This window comes from Lethenteron reissneri, chromosome 22 (assembly GCF_015708825.2).
Source record: "Lethenteron reissneri isolate LAM-NWPU_2019-01 chromosome 22, ASM1570882v1, whole genome shotgun sequence".
In the NCBI taxonomy this organism is placed as follows: Eukaryota; Metazoa; Chordata; class Hyperoartia; order Petromyzontiformes; family Petromyzontidae; genus Lethenteron; species Lethenteron reissneri.
Window position 1 is genome coordinate 5,021,895 of NC_083800.1, and position 18,136 is coordinate 5,040,030.

The 18,136-nt window shown below is 39.6% G+C and overlaps 2 protein-coding genes across 2 annotated transcripts in view; one reads left to right on the plus strand and one right to left on the minus strand.

Annotated features, from left to right (window-relative positions):
• Positions 1 to 18,136, plus strand: part of LOC133345555 (conopressin/neurophysin-like) — a 559,395-nt gene that overhangs the window by 444,933 nt on the left and 96,326 nt on the right. The window lies entirely within an intron of this gene.
• The window catches only part of LOC133345551 (dedicator of cytokinesis protein 1-like), a 209,175-nt gene that overhangs the window by 75,638 nt on the left and 115,401 nt on the right, over positions 1 to 18,136 (minus strand). The window contains exon 31 of the mRNA XM_061556432.1: positions 2,554 to 2,632. Within this exon, the coding sequence (XP_061412416.1) occupies positions 2,554 to 2,632 (79 nt within the window). The remainder of the gene's footprint in view (positions 1 to 2,553; positions 2,633 to 18,136) is intronic.

The window sequence follows — 18,136 nt, forward strand, 5'->3', positions numbered from 1 at the left end:
CTGTCAGCCATGGTTTAAAGATTTAGTGTAAATGCCTTTGGCCTCTTCTTGGTTCTTTCGGTAAAGTCACGTAGAAGGGAAGTAATAAAATAATAAAAATTAAACATAATAAAATAATTCTCACGACGTTTCGGCCACAACACAAGCAGCCAGTCAGGTGAAGAATGAAACACCACCAAGCTTGGAACGTATATTTAAGGTGGGTTGGAGGGGGGAAGAAGAGCGTCTTGAGAAAATAATTTGCACATCAAGAGGAATTTAGCATATTTATGGAAAATGCGTAGGAGATGGGCGGAGGGTTTCAAAGTCATATAATGCCCGTGCACTATGCAGGATTAGCAGCATCAAAGGGAGGGGATGGGGGTAGCATTAACAAAGGGAAGGAATGTTAATAGTATGTAGCTGCAGTTACTAAACAACCACGTAAAAAAACGAAAGTATAAACTACATAGTACCATCAGTATACTAAATATACTCTCCAATAAGCTGAGCTACTAACAGTAAGCTCCGAACCATTCAAATTAAACAAAAAACCGACAGAAGATCCTCCTCGTGAGGGAAATGACCCAAGTCATCTTGATTGGCTGCCTTATTTCATTTGCAGTTTTATCCCAAACCAACAGTTGGTACAAGTTAGTCACCTATGAGTGAAGAGACTGCCAGCCACAGATGGTTGTGTTGTTTCAGCCCTACTCCTGAGTTAGGCGGCTTACAAAATGCGGACCAGATTGGTCTCCCTCAGTTATGCAAACACAATATTTCATTGGAACAAGTAACAGTTTACAAAAAGAAGCAGACGTGACCAGATTTGTGGCAAACAATGCATATTAAAATGGACTTGAATGCTCCACATGTAAATGGTAGATTGAATCTGGTGCATATTCCCTTACGTGACTACACATTTATCATCTTCGCCGCAACACTGCATGCCAAGCAGTGATTAAATGGACACTGATTGAATGGAATCTACACTCGTCACCATCACTTTGAGGGGAAAATGTTTGGAAATCCAGAAATCATTACGTCTTTTTTTCCCTCATCGATTTTTATTTTTCTCAAAGAAATGAGAATCGGGTTGTGTTGATGGAGGAAAGGTTTTCTTTACCCCCTGGTCCAAGTATGGGATGCCAAAATGATTTCAAGCTGAACTGAAGTCTGACAAACATAGCGGGGTGAGGAGAAAGATTGAGGGTTTTGTTTTTATAGATGAGAGGCAAACTAAACTTTTTCATCATAGTGACGATCAATAATCACAGTAGCAATCAATCAGTGGGTTGACTAGCTCTCTGGCCTCTATGTGTGTTATGAAGAAGGTCCATTGTCCAAAACGTAGCCTGTTATATACTTTAATGGCAGTCTCATAAACGAAAGTCTTTGTTGTTGTTATTTTGTGTTTGTGCACCACTGTCAATGCAATGTCACCAAACAATGTGTTTAATTAGTGGGTTCGGGCTTACTGAGTCCGAGGATATATGTGTATATATTCGTCTTGATTTTGGGAACAAGATATCTGCCTGTGTGTTTTCTTTGTGCTGCACTTACATGAAGGAAAAAGATGGAATGTGCATCAAATACATGAGAATATGTAATACGTTCTGAAATCTAGGCAGGGACTTGAATGTATGAATCTTAATTGCAGGTAATATGTAATTATAGAGATATCATTAACAGAGTAGGGGTGAAGTAGGTATATATGAAAATAAGTTACATTTCACTAATTCCTGGGCAGACGGCACACACAAAACCACATTAATTCATTAATGTTTGATCAGACTTAGCAAACGCAAATATATACGTTTTTACATCTATAGAAAAAATAAATGGTCAAATGGACGGCAGTTGATTAGGAATTGATATAGGCTGGGAGAGAAAACTAGGTAGCGATGAAAACAAATAACAATGCATCATACGTGATTATATTGTTCAATAATATTCATGGTATAGCCCACGATTTCCAGATTCTATGTATGTCAAGGTGATGGTTTTGATTGGGTCCTCAGATGGTTCTTTCCCAACGGTTGTGGTGATAGCTTTACGGATTGTGTAGTCTGAATATCCATTCATCTTGAGAGCTTGGTGTACGTGTTCCAGTTCACTGGCCGGGTGATGATGGTCGGAAATACATCGAGCTCTATGGTGTAGCGTTTTGATGAGGGAATTCTTCTGGGATGGATGGTGGCTTTCCAATAGACTTAAAGATTTCGTGACTGCAGGAATTCATATTCTTTGGGTCTGTCTTTTGGTAAAGCCACGTAGATAGAAAAATTATAAAATTATCACGACATTTCTATCGTTATATTTTTTCACCTGAGGACGATTGTTTGTGTTGTGATCGAAACGTCCTGATTTCTATCTACGTGACTTTACCAAAAGACCCAAAAAGTATGAATTCCTGCAGTCACGAAAACTTTAATTCAAGATTTAACAGAAATTTAGTTTCGTATTTTTTTGTAGAGGTGTGACAATCTGAAAACATCCAACTCAACTGCTATGAAATTGGTATTTTCGATGTTGAAACAACCTCATTTAAAAAGAAAAGAAATAAAGACTTACCTGCAGCTCAAAGTTGGCACTGTCCAAGAACAATTTGTTCAGTATGTCCGCAAACTGGTTAATGGCACGCAAGAACACCCTAGGGTCAAGGACATTGGAAAGGACGAGAAACAACACAATGGTAAACGTGGTGAAGCTGTATAGCAAAAGAGTAGTACTGTATTTGTGTATGTTAAAATATTCAACAATTTTTTGTATTTTACCAGGTAAGGTCCGCTGACCTATATAGCTCTTTATCAGAAGCAACCTGACCATAAATGAATATTTTTCGATTTAAAGCTTTCATGACTGTAGGGATTCATCTTCTTGGTTATTTCGGTAAAGTCACGTAGAATGGAAATAATAAAATAATAAAAATAAAATCTTATTCTATTATGTTGTATTGGGACTAATTATTTATTTATATTATTTTCGATTTAAAGCTTTCGTGACTGCAGGGATTCATCTTTTATATGTTTTATTTTTATTATTTTCGGTAAAGTCACGTAGAATGGAAGTAATAAAATAATAACAATAAAACATTCTTTTATTATGTTTTATTTTTATTATTGTATCATTTCCATTCTACGTGACTTTACCGAAAGAACCAAGAACATAAATGAATCCTCAATGAATTGGCTTATCACGTGGACATTTATAACAGCAGCCAAATCCTCGAAGCGTGTGTTTCTAAATGTGGAGGCAAAAACCAGAGGACCCGGAGAAAAATCTACACGACCACGGGGAGAACATGCAAACTCCAAATATACAGGCATCAGGGTTGGGATGGAACCTATGACCTCCTGCATACTAGGCGAGGCAGATAACAAATCGTTAATTTTTTCCATTGGAATTTAGGCAAGCGACCAGAGCAAGGGTGCAGCGTTTCCTGCACTATTCTATGAGCCTGTTCATTCCCAGCCACGGCTAACTATGTATGTATGAACTGGTCCTGGAGACTCCCCCCCCCCCCGCATCCAATTTTACCAACCCATAATGATCAGCGTGGTGAAGTATTGTCAAATAACTCCTTGGTACCGAACTCGGCATGGGGAGGCATTCATCCAGCAGTGGACAAAAGGCTACAAATTAAGTTATTATGTAGGCTAAAGGGAAGTAATTTCATGTTGCTAAATCCTTGCCCTAAAGCGAAACCGCTACACTGCATATGCCACTGGCATTTGATATCCTTTAAGGGTGTTTCTTCAGACACTAGCCTCCACCTTAATCAGTTTTGTGTGCAAGTTGCTTGTGTGACCTGTGCAATTTTAATAAAAGAAGCCCTCATTGTGATCAAAGGTTACAGTTTGTAGTGTGTGTGCTATGAATATTGACTGCGATGAGACCATTACATTTGCTAGGTCTTAGCTCAGCTGGACAACCACGTTTTTGAACTCCAGATCTCAAGCAGTGCTCGCCCGATTTCACGTGGGTACTCCATTAGCTCCATTAAGCCACCTAAATATGATCATGTTAAATTGATTGAAAACATCTGTCAGCTGCATCGATATACATCATGTGATATAAGTGGTTTCAGTTTTATCATTGTATTGACTGAACGTGACTTCATGCTATACATCCATAACATCCATATTGAATGAGTAATCAAAACAACACTTACACATTTGTACTGTAATGTATCAAATAGACATTTTGTGATTGATGTAAATTAGTGGTTTGGATAAATGTTTTTCATGATGCAGCTATACACAAAATCTTTATATAGTAGTAGTAACCCAATTAAATGTTGCCAACAATATAAGAAAGTGCTCATTGCAGCTCCAAGTCAATGTCATTGAATAGATTGTGCATCAAAAGAGGAGACTTATTTAAAATGGGAATAATTCTCGTTCTACACTGCTCGTCAGGAAATCTGCAGTTTTAAAACAAGCTGGCTTGAGAGTATGTGTGTGCGTGTTCAAATAATCATGAGTAATATGTTGTGCCCACCTCATATGTCACACGCGCCACTGGGAACAACACCACAATGATGTATCATTAACCGGAACACTAAAAGTTGTTCATTTTTCTATGCTTTTAGGAAACATCACTCATGAGAACCATTAACAGTGCAATGTTTGCTGATGTGCTTTTTTCAAAAATGTAGTTGGGAAAACCTCAAGCATGATAAAGCATTAAGACTGCCGGTATTGCATTTATTTAGGTCCTTAAGCACGCTAACAAGTGAACATTGTTGAAGGGTATTGATTGAAGTCTTGTATATAGGCTTTAACCTCGGGGCCTTGCTTTCGTTTTCAATATTCATGAACAATTATCCTTTTTAATGGCAATCCTGTAGTATAATAAACTACTGCGAATAAAAAAACTACATATATGAAGAAAAAAGACAAGCTTAGAAATATACATTTCTATGAATACAAAAAAATGGTGGCCTTGCGGCAGTTTGATTTGGACCGTATTTCAGCCAGGGATCAATTTCAAGTCTAGTTGGTGAGGCCTACGTCAGGCTGACTATTCCAAGCAAGTGAAGTCTCGTCTCGTTCCTTGTTTTTGTTGTTGTTGTTGTCCTTGACTATGAAATTGACTTATTTCAATCCTCAGGTCGTTGGGCATTCAAAATAGATTCCTTTGCAATGTACTTACATCAGAACCAAGGTTATTTCCCCAGAGGATCTGGATTGTACAGAACAAATATTATTGATGGGTTTTTTTTTCTCAAAAAAATTGTAAATGAAAAACAATGTATTGCTCAATGGACAATTTTGTATTTCACAAAACATTGCCAAACTCATTTCTGGACCTCTTGGGCTTATACATGAACACACTTCTTGAAAATGTCTAAACTCGCAAAATGCAGTCCAAACAACAATTTAGCCTTTTCAGATAAAGTAGACTAAACTTTGATGCTAGTCTGTTGCTCTTTGTATAAATCATCTACAGATTTAACCTGTTATATAATACACATTTAAGTTCTGTAATTTCTAATTACTAAGCAACAGCACACCAAAGACCTTACAATTGAAACATATATATGCACATGTGAGTATTCTTTTTTTTTGTATCATTTGCAGACATATTTCAGATGTCAACAAATGATTACAATTTGCAGACTTACTATGTGTATATGCCATTGTAAAGTCACCCTAAGGGTGGATTTGAAACCATTTTTATGATAGTCATTACAGTTATAATATGATACTGACAAAAAGCAATATTTTATTAATTCAAAATGTGTCTGGGCCTAATAATCCAACAGCACCCATATTAATATTCCCCAGGAGTGATGTATTAGCTGTAAACTATTTTGTCACATTATTAAAAGTTAGGATCATAAAAAAGGTTGCTCTTGTATGCTTCTGCTGCTTTGCATTGTGTGTGCATATGGTAACTTTCACTATGTTATACACACTCACAAATTCCCCAATCTATAAATCTCCAGATTTAAATTGTCCTCTCTGCTTTGTACTGCATGCATTTGGAACTATAACATTGTGAGTGTACACAAGACACGTCAGTGATGCCTCTTAGAGCAGGGCCATTCTCATGATTCCTAGCCTTGAATCAAAATTATTTCTCTTTCTAGCTCCTTTGGCTTTTTTGGGCCATTATCGCATGTACATTTCCTTTGCCGACATATCCTTGCAGAGCTATTTCCGCTTCTCTCGGTCCATCGCTCCATCTTTTAAAGTAAGACAGCTTCCATCCTGGCCACAATCTGATATTCGGTCAGATCGTGATCTTTCTTTTCCTGCAGCACCTTCCAATGTCCAGAATCACGATTGAACAATGTATTACATAAGCATTGGTGATGCATTTCAATGGTGATTAAGATTGAACCAGTAGGCAAGTTTTTTAAATCCCTCCACCTCCGTCCATCCAACAGTATAAATCAGAATCTTCATTCATGCTGGAGCAATCCGATGAGCTATGAAGCTCTTTTTCACAATTATCCAGTAGGAGAGGGTCAGAAAGTTATAACAAAAAACAATGCAATTAGTCGATCGACCGGTTACGCGTGATGGGGTGAAGTGTGGGTTTTCCCACTTCTTCCAAGATGTCTGGACAAGAGGAGGCCAAAAACACCCTTTGGAGAGAGGATTCCTTGAACTCTCGCAGGTGGAGACCCACCCACCGTAAATGGTGTGAGTAAGCAATTTCAGGGCTGCACCTTTATGTTAAGCTAAGATTAGCCAAGGCTTAGCTAGGCTAGATGTTCAATAGAATCGGAATATAATTCCATGCTGTTGCACATCCATCATGGCAGAAACTCTGCTATCCCTGATAGAATCACATTCAAATAATTCTCACGTGAAAAGCACCCAAGAATTGCGGTCCCTGCAGGAATCATCCAGGGTGGATTTGAATATGTTCTTGTGGTAATCGCCTAGCTGTACTGCATATCTGCCTGTGTATGATTTGTATCATAAAAGACAATCAGACCCATAATTCTGCCTAAGCTTACTTTAAAATGGACATGTGTTATTGGTTTAGATTTTATATAGAACTCCACGTACTAGCAAATCAGCACGTGGTGATTTTATGCAATTGCCTAAGATTTATTTCAGCAGCTGTCAAATGCAACATTTTGTGCCCTTGATTTTATTTCTTGCGTATGCTTCAAGATGTTTAAATAATTTTCGATCAACAGATTATACATTTCATCTTCTTGGTTCTTTCGGTCAAGTCACGTAGAAGGGAAATGATAAAATAATAAATAATAAAACAATAAACTAATTCTCACGACGTTTCGTCCACAACGCAAGCAGCCGTCCTCAGGTGAAGAACAGGTCTTATTATTGTTTTATTTCCCTTCTACGTGACTTCACCGAAAGAACCAAGAAGATGAATCCCTGCAGTCACGAAAGCTTTAAATCGAAAGATTATACATTTGCCAAGACCTAATTACCGTTGGTCTCAAATTGAATAATAAAGTAAAACCCCATTAAAAAAAAAACACTTCCTGAGCACGGGTTGCTTAGTGACATGTTTAAATGTAATTAATTTTAAAAATAAGTCCGTGCAAATGTTATCTACATTATATACTGAGGCATCATAAATCTCAAGAGGGCTAAGAAAAGCTAATTGCAGTCAGCACTGATTCAAAGAACATCCCTTAAAAAGTGGAAAATGGGAAGGTTTGTGGTGGCAGAGGGTAAGGGACAAGAATAAAGGTGATACATACGAATGGGTGATTAATTTGGAACTATAAAAATTGTAGAAAATGCATTGTCAAAGAATGTCAAAAAAATATCTGCGTGTTTTTCCACGATAATTAATTGATAAAAAAAAATGTGTTTTCAGTCTTGTAACATCAAGGTTTTTGTTTTATGAATTCACCTGCAAAAAACGAGTGCGCAAGTACAAAGTATGTCTCACGCCAGCTGCACTGTGGTCCCCAAAAGTAATGGTGAAATGTATTCACATTTTCTTTGGGTCTTTTCGGTAAAGTCACGTAGATAGGTTCAAAGAAAATAACAAAAAATATTTTTCCTTGAACCTATCTACATGACTTTACCGAAAGACCCAAAGAATATGAATTCCTGCAGTCATGAAAGCTTTAAGTCGAGATGTATTCACATTCTTGTTGAATTCAGTACGGGGAGAAGCTCCCTGCACGCGAAATTAAAGCATCGTCCATCATTCCGAACGACATGCTGTCACGACCCGAAAACACAACCAGAAAACACAACCAGATAGTGGTACGGCAATGCGAGAGTACTATGCAGTAGTACTCTAGTAGTAGTACTCTGCGCATTATTAGACGTTTACTTTAATCAATATACACGTACGCATACAGTATGTTCAGGTTCTCTATACGTTCTCGAATAGTCATTCGTGAATGAGCGACTGCAGTTAATTTATTGAGATGTTTGAGACGGGCTAGAGCGCTGAAATTATGAGCAAATATAGTCAACTCCATGCTTATATAATGATAAAAAAAACTAGAAAATTTCAAAAATTATATTTGTGGGACCCCCAAAGTCAGAGGGTGAAAGTTGTATTTTATTGCTTTTCGGCTATGACTATACTAATTTGCATGCCAATTACATTTATATTGATATTTCACATCATTGACTTTTATTGTAAGGGCAAATCAATCTGTTGTTTTTAATTGTAATACAATATTCATATCATGCAGAGCACATGTATAGATGCCTCTAAAAACTACGTGGAGTTCACAATTTTCGTTGAAATAATAATTGCAAAACATTTGAAAAAAATCACTATCTTAAGTAGCAATTACAATTTACTTACTATAGAGTACATTACATTGAGGCATTGTGATCTGCAGCCAAAATCTATTCACTTCTGGATGAAGACAAAACCATCACCACTCTAAATGCTCATGCAATGCAATAATCCATCGAGATTTGACCACACGAGCCAATTTCATCGCTCCATCTTTACGGCGGTCGTAATCTCTCTTGGGTATTTCCACTCCTTTGGCTGCTACTTCACCTGAGGACGGCTGCTTGTGTTGTGGCCGAAACGTCGTGAGAATTTGTATTTTATTATGTTTTATTTTTATTATTTTGTTATTTCCCTTCTACGTGACTTTACCGAAAGAACCAAGAAGATGCTACGCCACCGTTAGTTCCGACCATCAGCCATAATCCGTTGGAGCCATTTACCCTGAATAATCCCACTTATTCTTCTTAGCGGTTCATCTTATGGTCTATAATCTACGAGTTCATCTTCCCGTCTCTCAGTGTAATTCCAAGCACGAACCTCTCCAAGCTTCTATGTTGCACTCCTTACATTTGTGTTCAACTTATTCATGATATTTTCTGCTTCTGCATGCAGAAGACGTGTTCGTGGAGCATATGTTTGAATAATCTTTCGAGAGACTTCATGTTGAGCTTGGTAAATCTATCCAATGTACTACTGATCCCGTTAACTCTGATTTTTGAAAAAACCAAGAACTCTTCTTCTTTTTTCGATTTAAAGCTTTCGTGACTGCAGGGATTCATCTTCTTGTTTCTTTCGGTAAAGTCACGTAGAAGGGAAGTAATAAAATAATAAAAATAAAACATAATAAAAACAATTCTCACGACGTTTCGGCTACAACGCAAGCAGCCGTCTTCAGGTGAAGAATGAGACACTACCAAACTAGGAGCTTATATATAAGCTGCATTGGGGGTTGAAGAGCGCCTTAACAAAAAGAATGTGCATGTGAAGAGGGATTTAGCATATTCATGGAAAATGCGTAGGCGTTGGGCGGGGGGGTGTCAAAGTCATATTATGCCCATGCATTATGCAGGATCAGCAGCAACCAAGGGGGGTGCAGGGATTAGCAGTAACAAAGGAAAGGAATGTTAATGATATGTAGCTGCAGTTACTCAACAACCACGTAGAAAACTAAAGTATAAACTACATAAAAAACTAAAGTATAAACTGCATCGCACCATCAGTATACTTACTATACTCTATAATAAGCTGAGTTACTAACAGCAAGTAATACATTACAATTTTACCTCGTAAAAATTCTATAATATGCTTCCATCTAAACCTTATTCTCTTACATCACACGAGCATATACCGTACTATATACTGCCATAGATAAACCCAACATTAAATTATATACTGTATTGCTGTAAACCAACCTATATCTTATACATTTAATATCACACTATGTGTTATTCTACACACCCTAATGTGTATCGAAATGGTTTATTACGTCCTTCCAATGATTGCTGAGCCAGAATCCATCTTCTCGGTTAAAGTTGTCTCTGTGTTTGTATATGTGGATCGCCTCATGAACGAATCTCTCATGATAGCCAGATGGCTTGCAGAGAACCTCTGTCTTGGAGAAGTCAATATCATGTGAGCCCACTGAGTTGTAACAGTGATCTGCCACGGCTGAGGTGTTAGTCCTACCGTGTTTCAGGTCAGCTTTATGTTCACGGATGCGGTCCGAGACATGTCGTTTGGTTTCCCCAATGTAACTGCTACCACAGAGGCAACTTAGTTTGTAGACGCCAGGGTACTGTATGTCTGGAACCACATCTTTTACAGACGGTACCAGATCACGGATTTTATGTACTGTGTTGAATCGGACCTGGATCTTGTGTTTAATCAGGATTTTGGAGATCTTTTTTGTGACCCCAGCAATGTAGGGTAAGGTGATGGTCTTGAAAGGCTCCTCAACAGGATCCTTCTTGATGGTTGGAGTGATGGCTTTGCGGATTGTATAGTCGGAGTAACCATTTGCCTTAAGAGCTTGGCGTACGTGTTTGAGTTCACTGGAAATGTGTTCATGGTCGGAGATGCATTGGGCTCTATGATATAGAGTCTTGATGAGGGAATTCTTCTGAGATGGATGGTGGTGGGAATCCGGTTTTAGATAAGCATCCGTGTGGGTGGCTTTCCTGTAGACAGAGTGGCTCATTGAACCATCAGGTCTCCTTTTGATTAGGACATCCAAAAAGGGTAGCTTGCCATCATTTTCGACTTCCATGGTGAATCTGATGGCTGGGTGTATGGAATTGATGTGGTCGAGAAATTGGTCTAGAGCAGGCCGGCCATGTGGCCAGATGACAAAAGTGTCGTCTACGTACCTCTTCCATAAGGTCGGGCGTAGAGTGGCAGTCTGGATGGCGTCCGTCTCAAATTTCCCCATGAAGATGTTGGCTACAACCGGAGATAGGGGGGAGCCCATTGGGGTGCCCTCAATTTGCTTGTAGAAGGTTCCATTCCAGGTGAAGTATGTATTGGTTAAGCAGTGTCTCACCAGGGGGGGTACCCCAGCATTCAGTCCTTGATGAACCAAGTCTTCAATGATTGCGATGGTGTCAGGCACAGGTACCTTGGTGAACAAGGAAACCACATCAAAACTGACAAGCAGGTCGTCTGGGGACAGGGCAATCCCCTTGATTGTCGATACCAGGTCAGTAGAGTTTAGTACTGCAGAGGTGGTTTTTCCAGTGAAAGGCCGTAGGATTTCGGACAAAAAACGAGCCAGTTTGTAAGTGGGGGAGTTGATAGTAGAGACAATGGGACGAAGAGGTGTATCTTCTTTATGTATCTTTGGCAAGCCGTACAATCTTGGTGGTCTGGCTGCAGAAGGTTTCAACGAGAACTGTTTGGTCTGATCAATTAATGCGGTTGAAGCAGAAATGATGTTGTTGGTTTTGGAGACGAGGCTGTTGGTGGGGTCTCTTTTTATTTTTGTATAGCTGCCATCGTTTAGTAGTTCTTGAATTTTGTTGTTGTATTCTATTTTGTCCATGATGACAGTGGCATTGCCTTTGTCGATGTGGACATTGAGTGTAACAATGTCCACATCGGATTGGGAACATGTGGAAAAAATGACTGCCTCTTCAGCTGCCGCTATGTCGACTAAATGTAAGGACAACTTGATTTCCAAATTCAATCGCCTCTCAAACAAGAAACCGGACCCACACATTGAAAAGCTAGATATTAACAAAGTCGTAATTAATCGCAGTAACAGTCCTATTTCTGAAGGTTTGAAATCCGTTTTAGCTAAAGGACTAAACTTTGCAGTCACACCTAGACACATACCAGTTAATGATATAATTGCTCGAGTAGATGTAGCTCTCAAGGGCTTGAGTCACATCGCTGCAGACGTAGCAAGATCCGAAATCTCTGTAACCCTCAAAAACGCTAAGATGCCAGCTAGCAACATCAGCAAAGAGGAGCGTTTTGAATTAGCTCAATTAAAAAAGAGGGATGACATTGTCATCCTCTCAGCCGACAAAGGCAATGCCACTGTCATCATGGACAAAATAGAATACAACAACAAAATTCAAGAACTACTAAACGATGGCAGCTATACAAAAATAAAAAGAGACCCCACCAACAGCCTCGTCTCCAAAACCAACAACATCATTTCTGCTTCAACCGCATTAATTGATCAGACCAAACAGTTCTCGTTGAAACCTTCTGCAGCCAGACCACCAAGATTGTACGGCTTGCCAAAGATACATAAAGAAGATACACCTCTTCGTCCCATTGTCTCTACTATCAACTCCCCCACTTACAAACTGGCTCGTTTTTTGTCCGAAATCCTACGGCCTTTCACTGGAAAAACCACCTCTGCAGTACTAAACTCTACTGACCTGGTATCGACAATCAAGGGGATTGCCCTGTCCCCAGACGACCTGCTTGTCAGTTTTGATGTGGTTTCCTTGTTCACCAAGGTACCTGTGCCTGACACCATCGCAATCATTGAAGACTTGGTTCATCAAGGACTGAATGCTGGGGTACCCCCCCTGGTGAGACACTGCTTAACCAATACATACTTCACCTGGAATGGAACCTTCTACAAGCAAATTGAGGGCACCCCAATGGGCTCCCCCCTATCTCCGGTTGTAGCCAACATCTTCATGGAGAAATTTGAGACGGACGCCATCCAGACTGCCACTCTACGCCCGACCTTATGGAAGAGGTACGTAGACGACACTTTTGTCATCTGGCCACATGGCCGGCCTGCTCTAGACCAATTTCTCGACCACATCAATTCCATACACCCAGCCATCAGATTCACCATGGAAGTCGAAAATGATGGCAAGCTACCCTTTTTGGATGTCCTAATCAAAAGGAGACCTGATGGTTCAATGAGCCACTCTGTCTACAGGAAAGCCACCCACACGGATGCTTATCTAAAACCGGATTCCCACCACCATCCATCTCAGAAGAATTCCCTCATCAAGACTCTATATCATAGAGCCCAATGCATCTCCGACCATGAACACATTTCCAGTGAACTCAAACACGTACGCCAAGCTCTTAAGGCAAATGGTTACTCCGACTATACAATCCGCAAAGCCATCACTCCAACCATCAAGAAGGATCCTGTTGAGGAGCCTTTCAAGACCATCACCTTACCCTACATTGCTGGGGTCACAAAAAAGATCTCCAAAATCCTGATTAAACACAAGATCCAGGTCCGATTCAACACAGTACATAAAATCCGTGATCTGGTACCGTCTGTAAAAGATGTGGTTCCAGACATACAGTACCCTGGCGTCTACAAACTAAGTTGCCTCTGTGGTAGCAGTTACATTGGGGAAACCAAACGACATGTCTCGGACCGCATCCGTGAACATAAAGCTGACCTGAAACACGGTAGGACTAACACCTCAGCCGTGGCAGATCACTGTTACAACTCAGTGGGCTCACATGATATTGACTTCTCCAAGACAGAGGTTCTCTGCAAGCCATCTGGCTATCATGAGAGATTCGTTCATGAGGCGATCCACATATACAAACACAGAGACAACTTTAACCGAGAAGATGGATTCTGGCTCAGCAATCATTGGAAGGACGTAATAAACCATTTCGATACACATTAGGGTGTGTAGAATAACACATAGTGTGATATTAAATGTATAAGATATAGGTTGGTTTACAGCAATACAGTATATAATTTAATGTTGGGTTTATCTATGGCAGTATATAGTACGGTATATGCTCGTGTGATGTAAGAGAATAAGGTTTAGATGGAAGCATATTATAGAATTTTTACGAGGTAAAATTGTAATGTATTACTTGCTGTTAGTAACTCAGCTTATTATAGAGTATAGTAAGTATACTGATGGTGCGATGCAGTTTATACTTTAGTTTTTTATGTAGTTTATACTTTAGTTTTCTACGTGGTTGTTGAGTAACTGCAGCTACATATCATTAACATTCCTTTCCTTTGTTACTGCTAATCCCTGCACCCCCCTTGGTTGCTGCTGATCCTGCATAATGCATGGGCATAATATGACTTTGACACCCCCCCGCCCAACGCCTACGCATTTTCCATGAATATGCTAAATCCCTCTTCACATGCACATTCTTTTTGTTAAGGCGCTCTTCAACCCCCAATGCAGCTTATATATAAGCTCCTAGTTTGGTAGTGTCTCATTCTTCACCTGAAGACGGCTGCTTGCGTTGTAGCCGAAACGTCGTGAGAATTGTTTTTATTATGTTTTATTTTTATTATTTTATTACTTCCCTTCTACGTGACTTTACCGAAAGAAACAAGAAGAACTCTTCTTCTATAATTATCTTCTATAATTATCATCACCTCCCACTCTATGATAGAAAAAGCTGCCACTTCTCACAAGTATGGAATCATCCCCTTTCATTCGAACCTTACTGATACCAACTGTGTCCCAGTTATTTTTCTCAATTCTGTCTCCAGCTCGACAAGGATTTATTCTTCCGGTGAACGATGACCATCACGTTAAGAGACATGAATGTAAAATTATTTTTAAAAATCAATCCGTATTCATATAATACAAATCCCAAGATTTCAGTGTGATGCAATTTAGATGACCATTGCATGTGTAGTGCAGGGACGTGTGGTCTGGGGAGGCAGGGGAGGCAGAGCCTCACCTGTCATACTCCAATGATAATAGCTGTTACGAAAAGTACAAAAAAAGAATAATCAAATAAATAAAAATAAGATTATTGCGGGTTGAAGTTCGTTAGGTACGATAGCGCGGCCATGTGCCTCTGTGGGATCAGCAGCTGCTGTGCTGTCAACAACCACGAGGCCGTGGGTTCAAATCCACATTCCCCGGTGGCTTTATTTCGCACGTTCGATGAGCACGGTTGGCTACGCACGGTGCAATGGAAGTTCAACATAGATACAAATCGTGTGAATATTTTCAGCTGTAACGTTGGAGGTCAAGGTGTTGGAGATAACCTCAAGGTTTTTGATCTTTCAAATTCACCCATGTTCTGGAAATGTGATGGTTTATGTGTTTTGAAAGCAATGAGCAACAGTTTACGTCGCAAAAAGAAACCATAACGTCTAAAAGTAGCTGTCTGAATAATTCAACGTTTATTTTCTACCTTAATGAAAATTAGTCTAATTCATGCTTAAATTTGCGTCAAGTATGTACAAATAATAATAATAATATTAAATTAATCCCTTGAATGTCAGTGGAAGGCGGTCTACGTGGTTTGGGGTCAAAGGTGAAATTACCGGTACAGGTCATGAATGCAGAAGATCCCCAGTGGTCTAGGAGGTAGAGACTGAGCAGACGGAGCGAGACGACCATTAGCATCAGAGAAGACACTCACACAATTAATGTGCACAACCGTTGCACGTTTTTTTTTTATCAAGCTTGCCATGAATCCAGCCAAAAAAGAACATGCTACTGCCTCCAACTGATGTGGCTTTGTTAATTATGTTGTAATGCTTTGAGTAACATGCTGTTTGAATAATTGGCAGGTGTTTCTCTCTCAATTGTTCTCGATCTCACACTGGTGCTGTGTTTAATTAAAAAACCAACAGCAAACGATGCTGTACAATGATAGCCATTCGGTGAACTCGATCAACACGCAGAAACATGAAAATATGTATCTCCTGATCGGAGTCATAGTTTAGTCGTGCTGTATACAATTTTCAAATTGGGAGTTTGTAAAATAAAATACAGTGATAATGAATGAATACAGGCCGGTTCTTTGTAAAGACATTAATCCAAACAGACAATTCAGCGACGGACATACGTAATCAAAATAAGAATCCGTATTTATCTTCTTGGTTAATAAAAAAAATATATAATGTTAAAATTTATTATTTTATTATTTCCATTCTACGTGACTTTACCGAAAGAACCAAGAAGATGAATCCCTGCAGTCACGAAAGCTTTAAATCGAAATTTAAATCCGTATTTATCCCGGAGAAATCCGATGAGCTTTGATGCTCTTTGTAACAGATGTCCAGTCATTAAGGCACGTCTCCTTCCTGTCAATTTGCATTCACCGCAATGGATAAACTTGCGATTTGACATCGTGTTCAGCTTGATCGGACCATGTAAACATCTGTACCACAGCTTTAATTGGTTTCTCTGATGCTCGTGATACACCTTAGTTTGCCCTCCCAGGGTCCAGACGGCCCGATTGCCCTAACAAGTGTACTGCATTAATTGCTTCCTTGAATGCCATTTGCATGCCTCTAATAGTATTCCTGCCATTCGCTGCACCCTCATTCTACTCTCCTGAGGTCATCGCATTGCCACAAATATATGCACACCATAACGAGCCCTACCCTCGTCAAAATTCGAGACAAGGCACGCATTTAGCAATTTAATCAGAGAGTTTTTTTACGCATCGCAAAAGTACACATTTACCAACAGATTTATTTTTCACCGGAAGTTTTAATAGGATGCTTATGACCTTTTAAAATGTCATGATGTACTATATTTGCTGGCTTGGCAGTAGAGTGTCTCGCAATTGGAAGGTTGCAGGTTCAATCCTGCTAGGGGTTTGACTCAGCCCATCATTCTTCCAGGGTCACTAAAATGAGTACCAATATATGGGGAAGTGAACAGTCGACAGGAATGTATGAACTTATGCAATTTGTAAGTATATCATTTTTTGTTCGATTTTTTTTATTTTCAGTAACTTCCTTTTAACTTCCCTCTCTTTAACGCTCCTATCTTGCTTTTGTTTCGTTTGTTGTTGTAACTTGCTTACCCGCCCCCACTGGACATCTGTGAACAAAGAGCTTTACAACTCATCGGATTCCTCCAGTCTCAATAATAGATTCGGTGTCTGATAGAACTGCTCTCGCCGTAGGAATGTGAAATTTCCACCACTGGCTCGGGACTGTAAATGGGAGGAGGAGGAGGAGGACCGCATCAACGTCTGTTGAGCAGGAATTCACTTACGACTTTTTGGCAGTATTCATAAAAATACAGCCAAAAAAGGGACTCGATTCCGATGTGTTTTTCCAATAGCCAACCGTGAGCTTAACAACACGAGGGGTGCATCTGAAAACACTTGGGGAAAACAAATAAAAGCAGAGGTCCATGCTGACACACATAAAAGCACTCAGGATAATATTAACGGAAAAACAATCAAATACTGCCATGACAATGAGGGATTGATGATGGAGATTGTGAGCGTGACGTTGGGACCTGCACTTGGGTTGCAGCAGCATCCCGGGATGTTCAGTAGGTGCCTGCGCTGTATGACACTCGAAACCCTTTTGTCTTTTACATTCATCACATGGCTGCACTTGGAAGAGGAGAATAATGTTTAAATCTTTCACGGTTATGAGCCAAGATGCTATTTCTTTTTACTCAGCCGTTGGATCACCCCGCATCGTCTCTGTCTGCTTGGGTATTGGACCCAAATTGTACCAACGCAACATCTTTGTGATGAATGACCGTTTCTTGGGTGTATTTTTTTTTTGTTTCATTATTGCACTGTAAATATACAGCTCATAACACGCTCGCGGGTACAACACACAAACCTGACAAAACCACACACTTGCACGTTACATAAACCGGAAGATATAAGCTAATCCGTATGTTCTCGGCTTGAGAAATGAATGTTCGCTGTAATATAATGGCAAAAATATATTGCACTGGAAGAAAAGGCTTCAGCATATTGATAGAGACAGGCTACCCTGTGACTTTTCTTAATCTATACAGGAAGGTTGCGTGCTAAAAAAATAAATGAGTTTCTATTTAGATTTTCTGAGCTGTAATATATATTCTTAAAACCATGGTATGGCCGTGAAATGAAGTAGAGAAAACATTTGAGAATTGGAACATTTTTACAGCTTACAAGCCACCGTCACCAGCTGTGTGAATAACGCGTCACCGCAAGTCACAGGGCATCCTAGACATCCGATGGTCACCATATACATTTCGATTTAAAGCTTTCGTGACTGCAT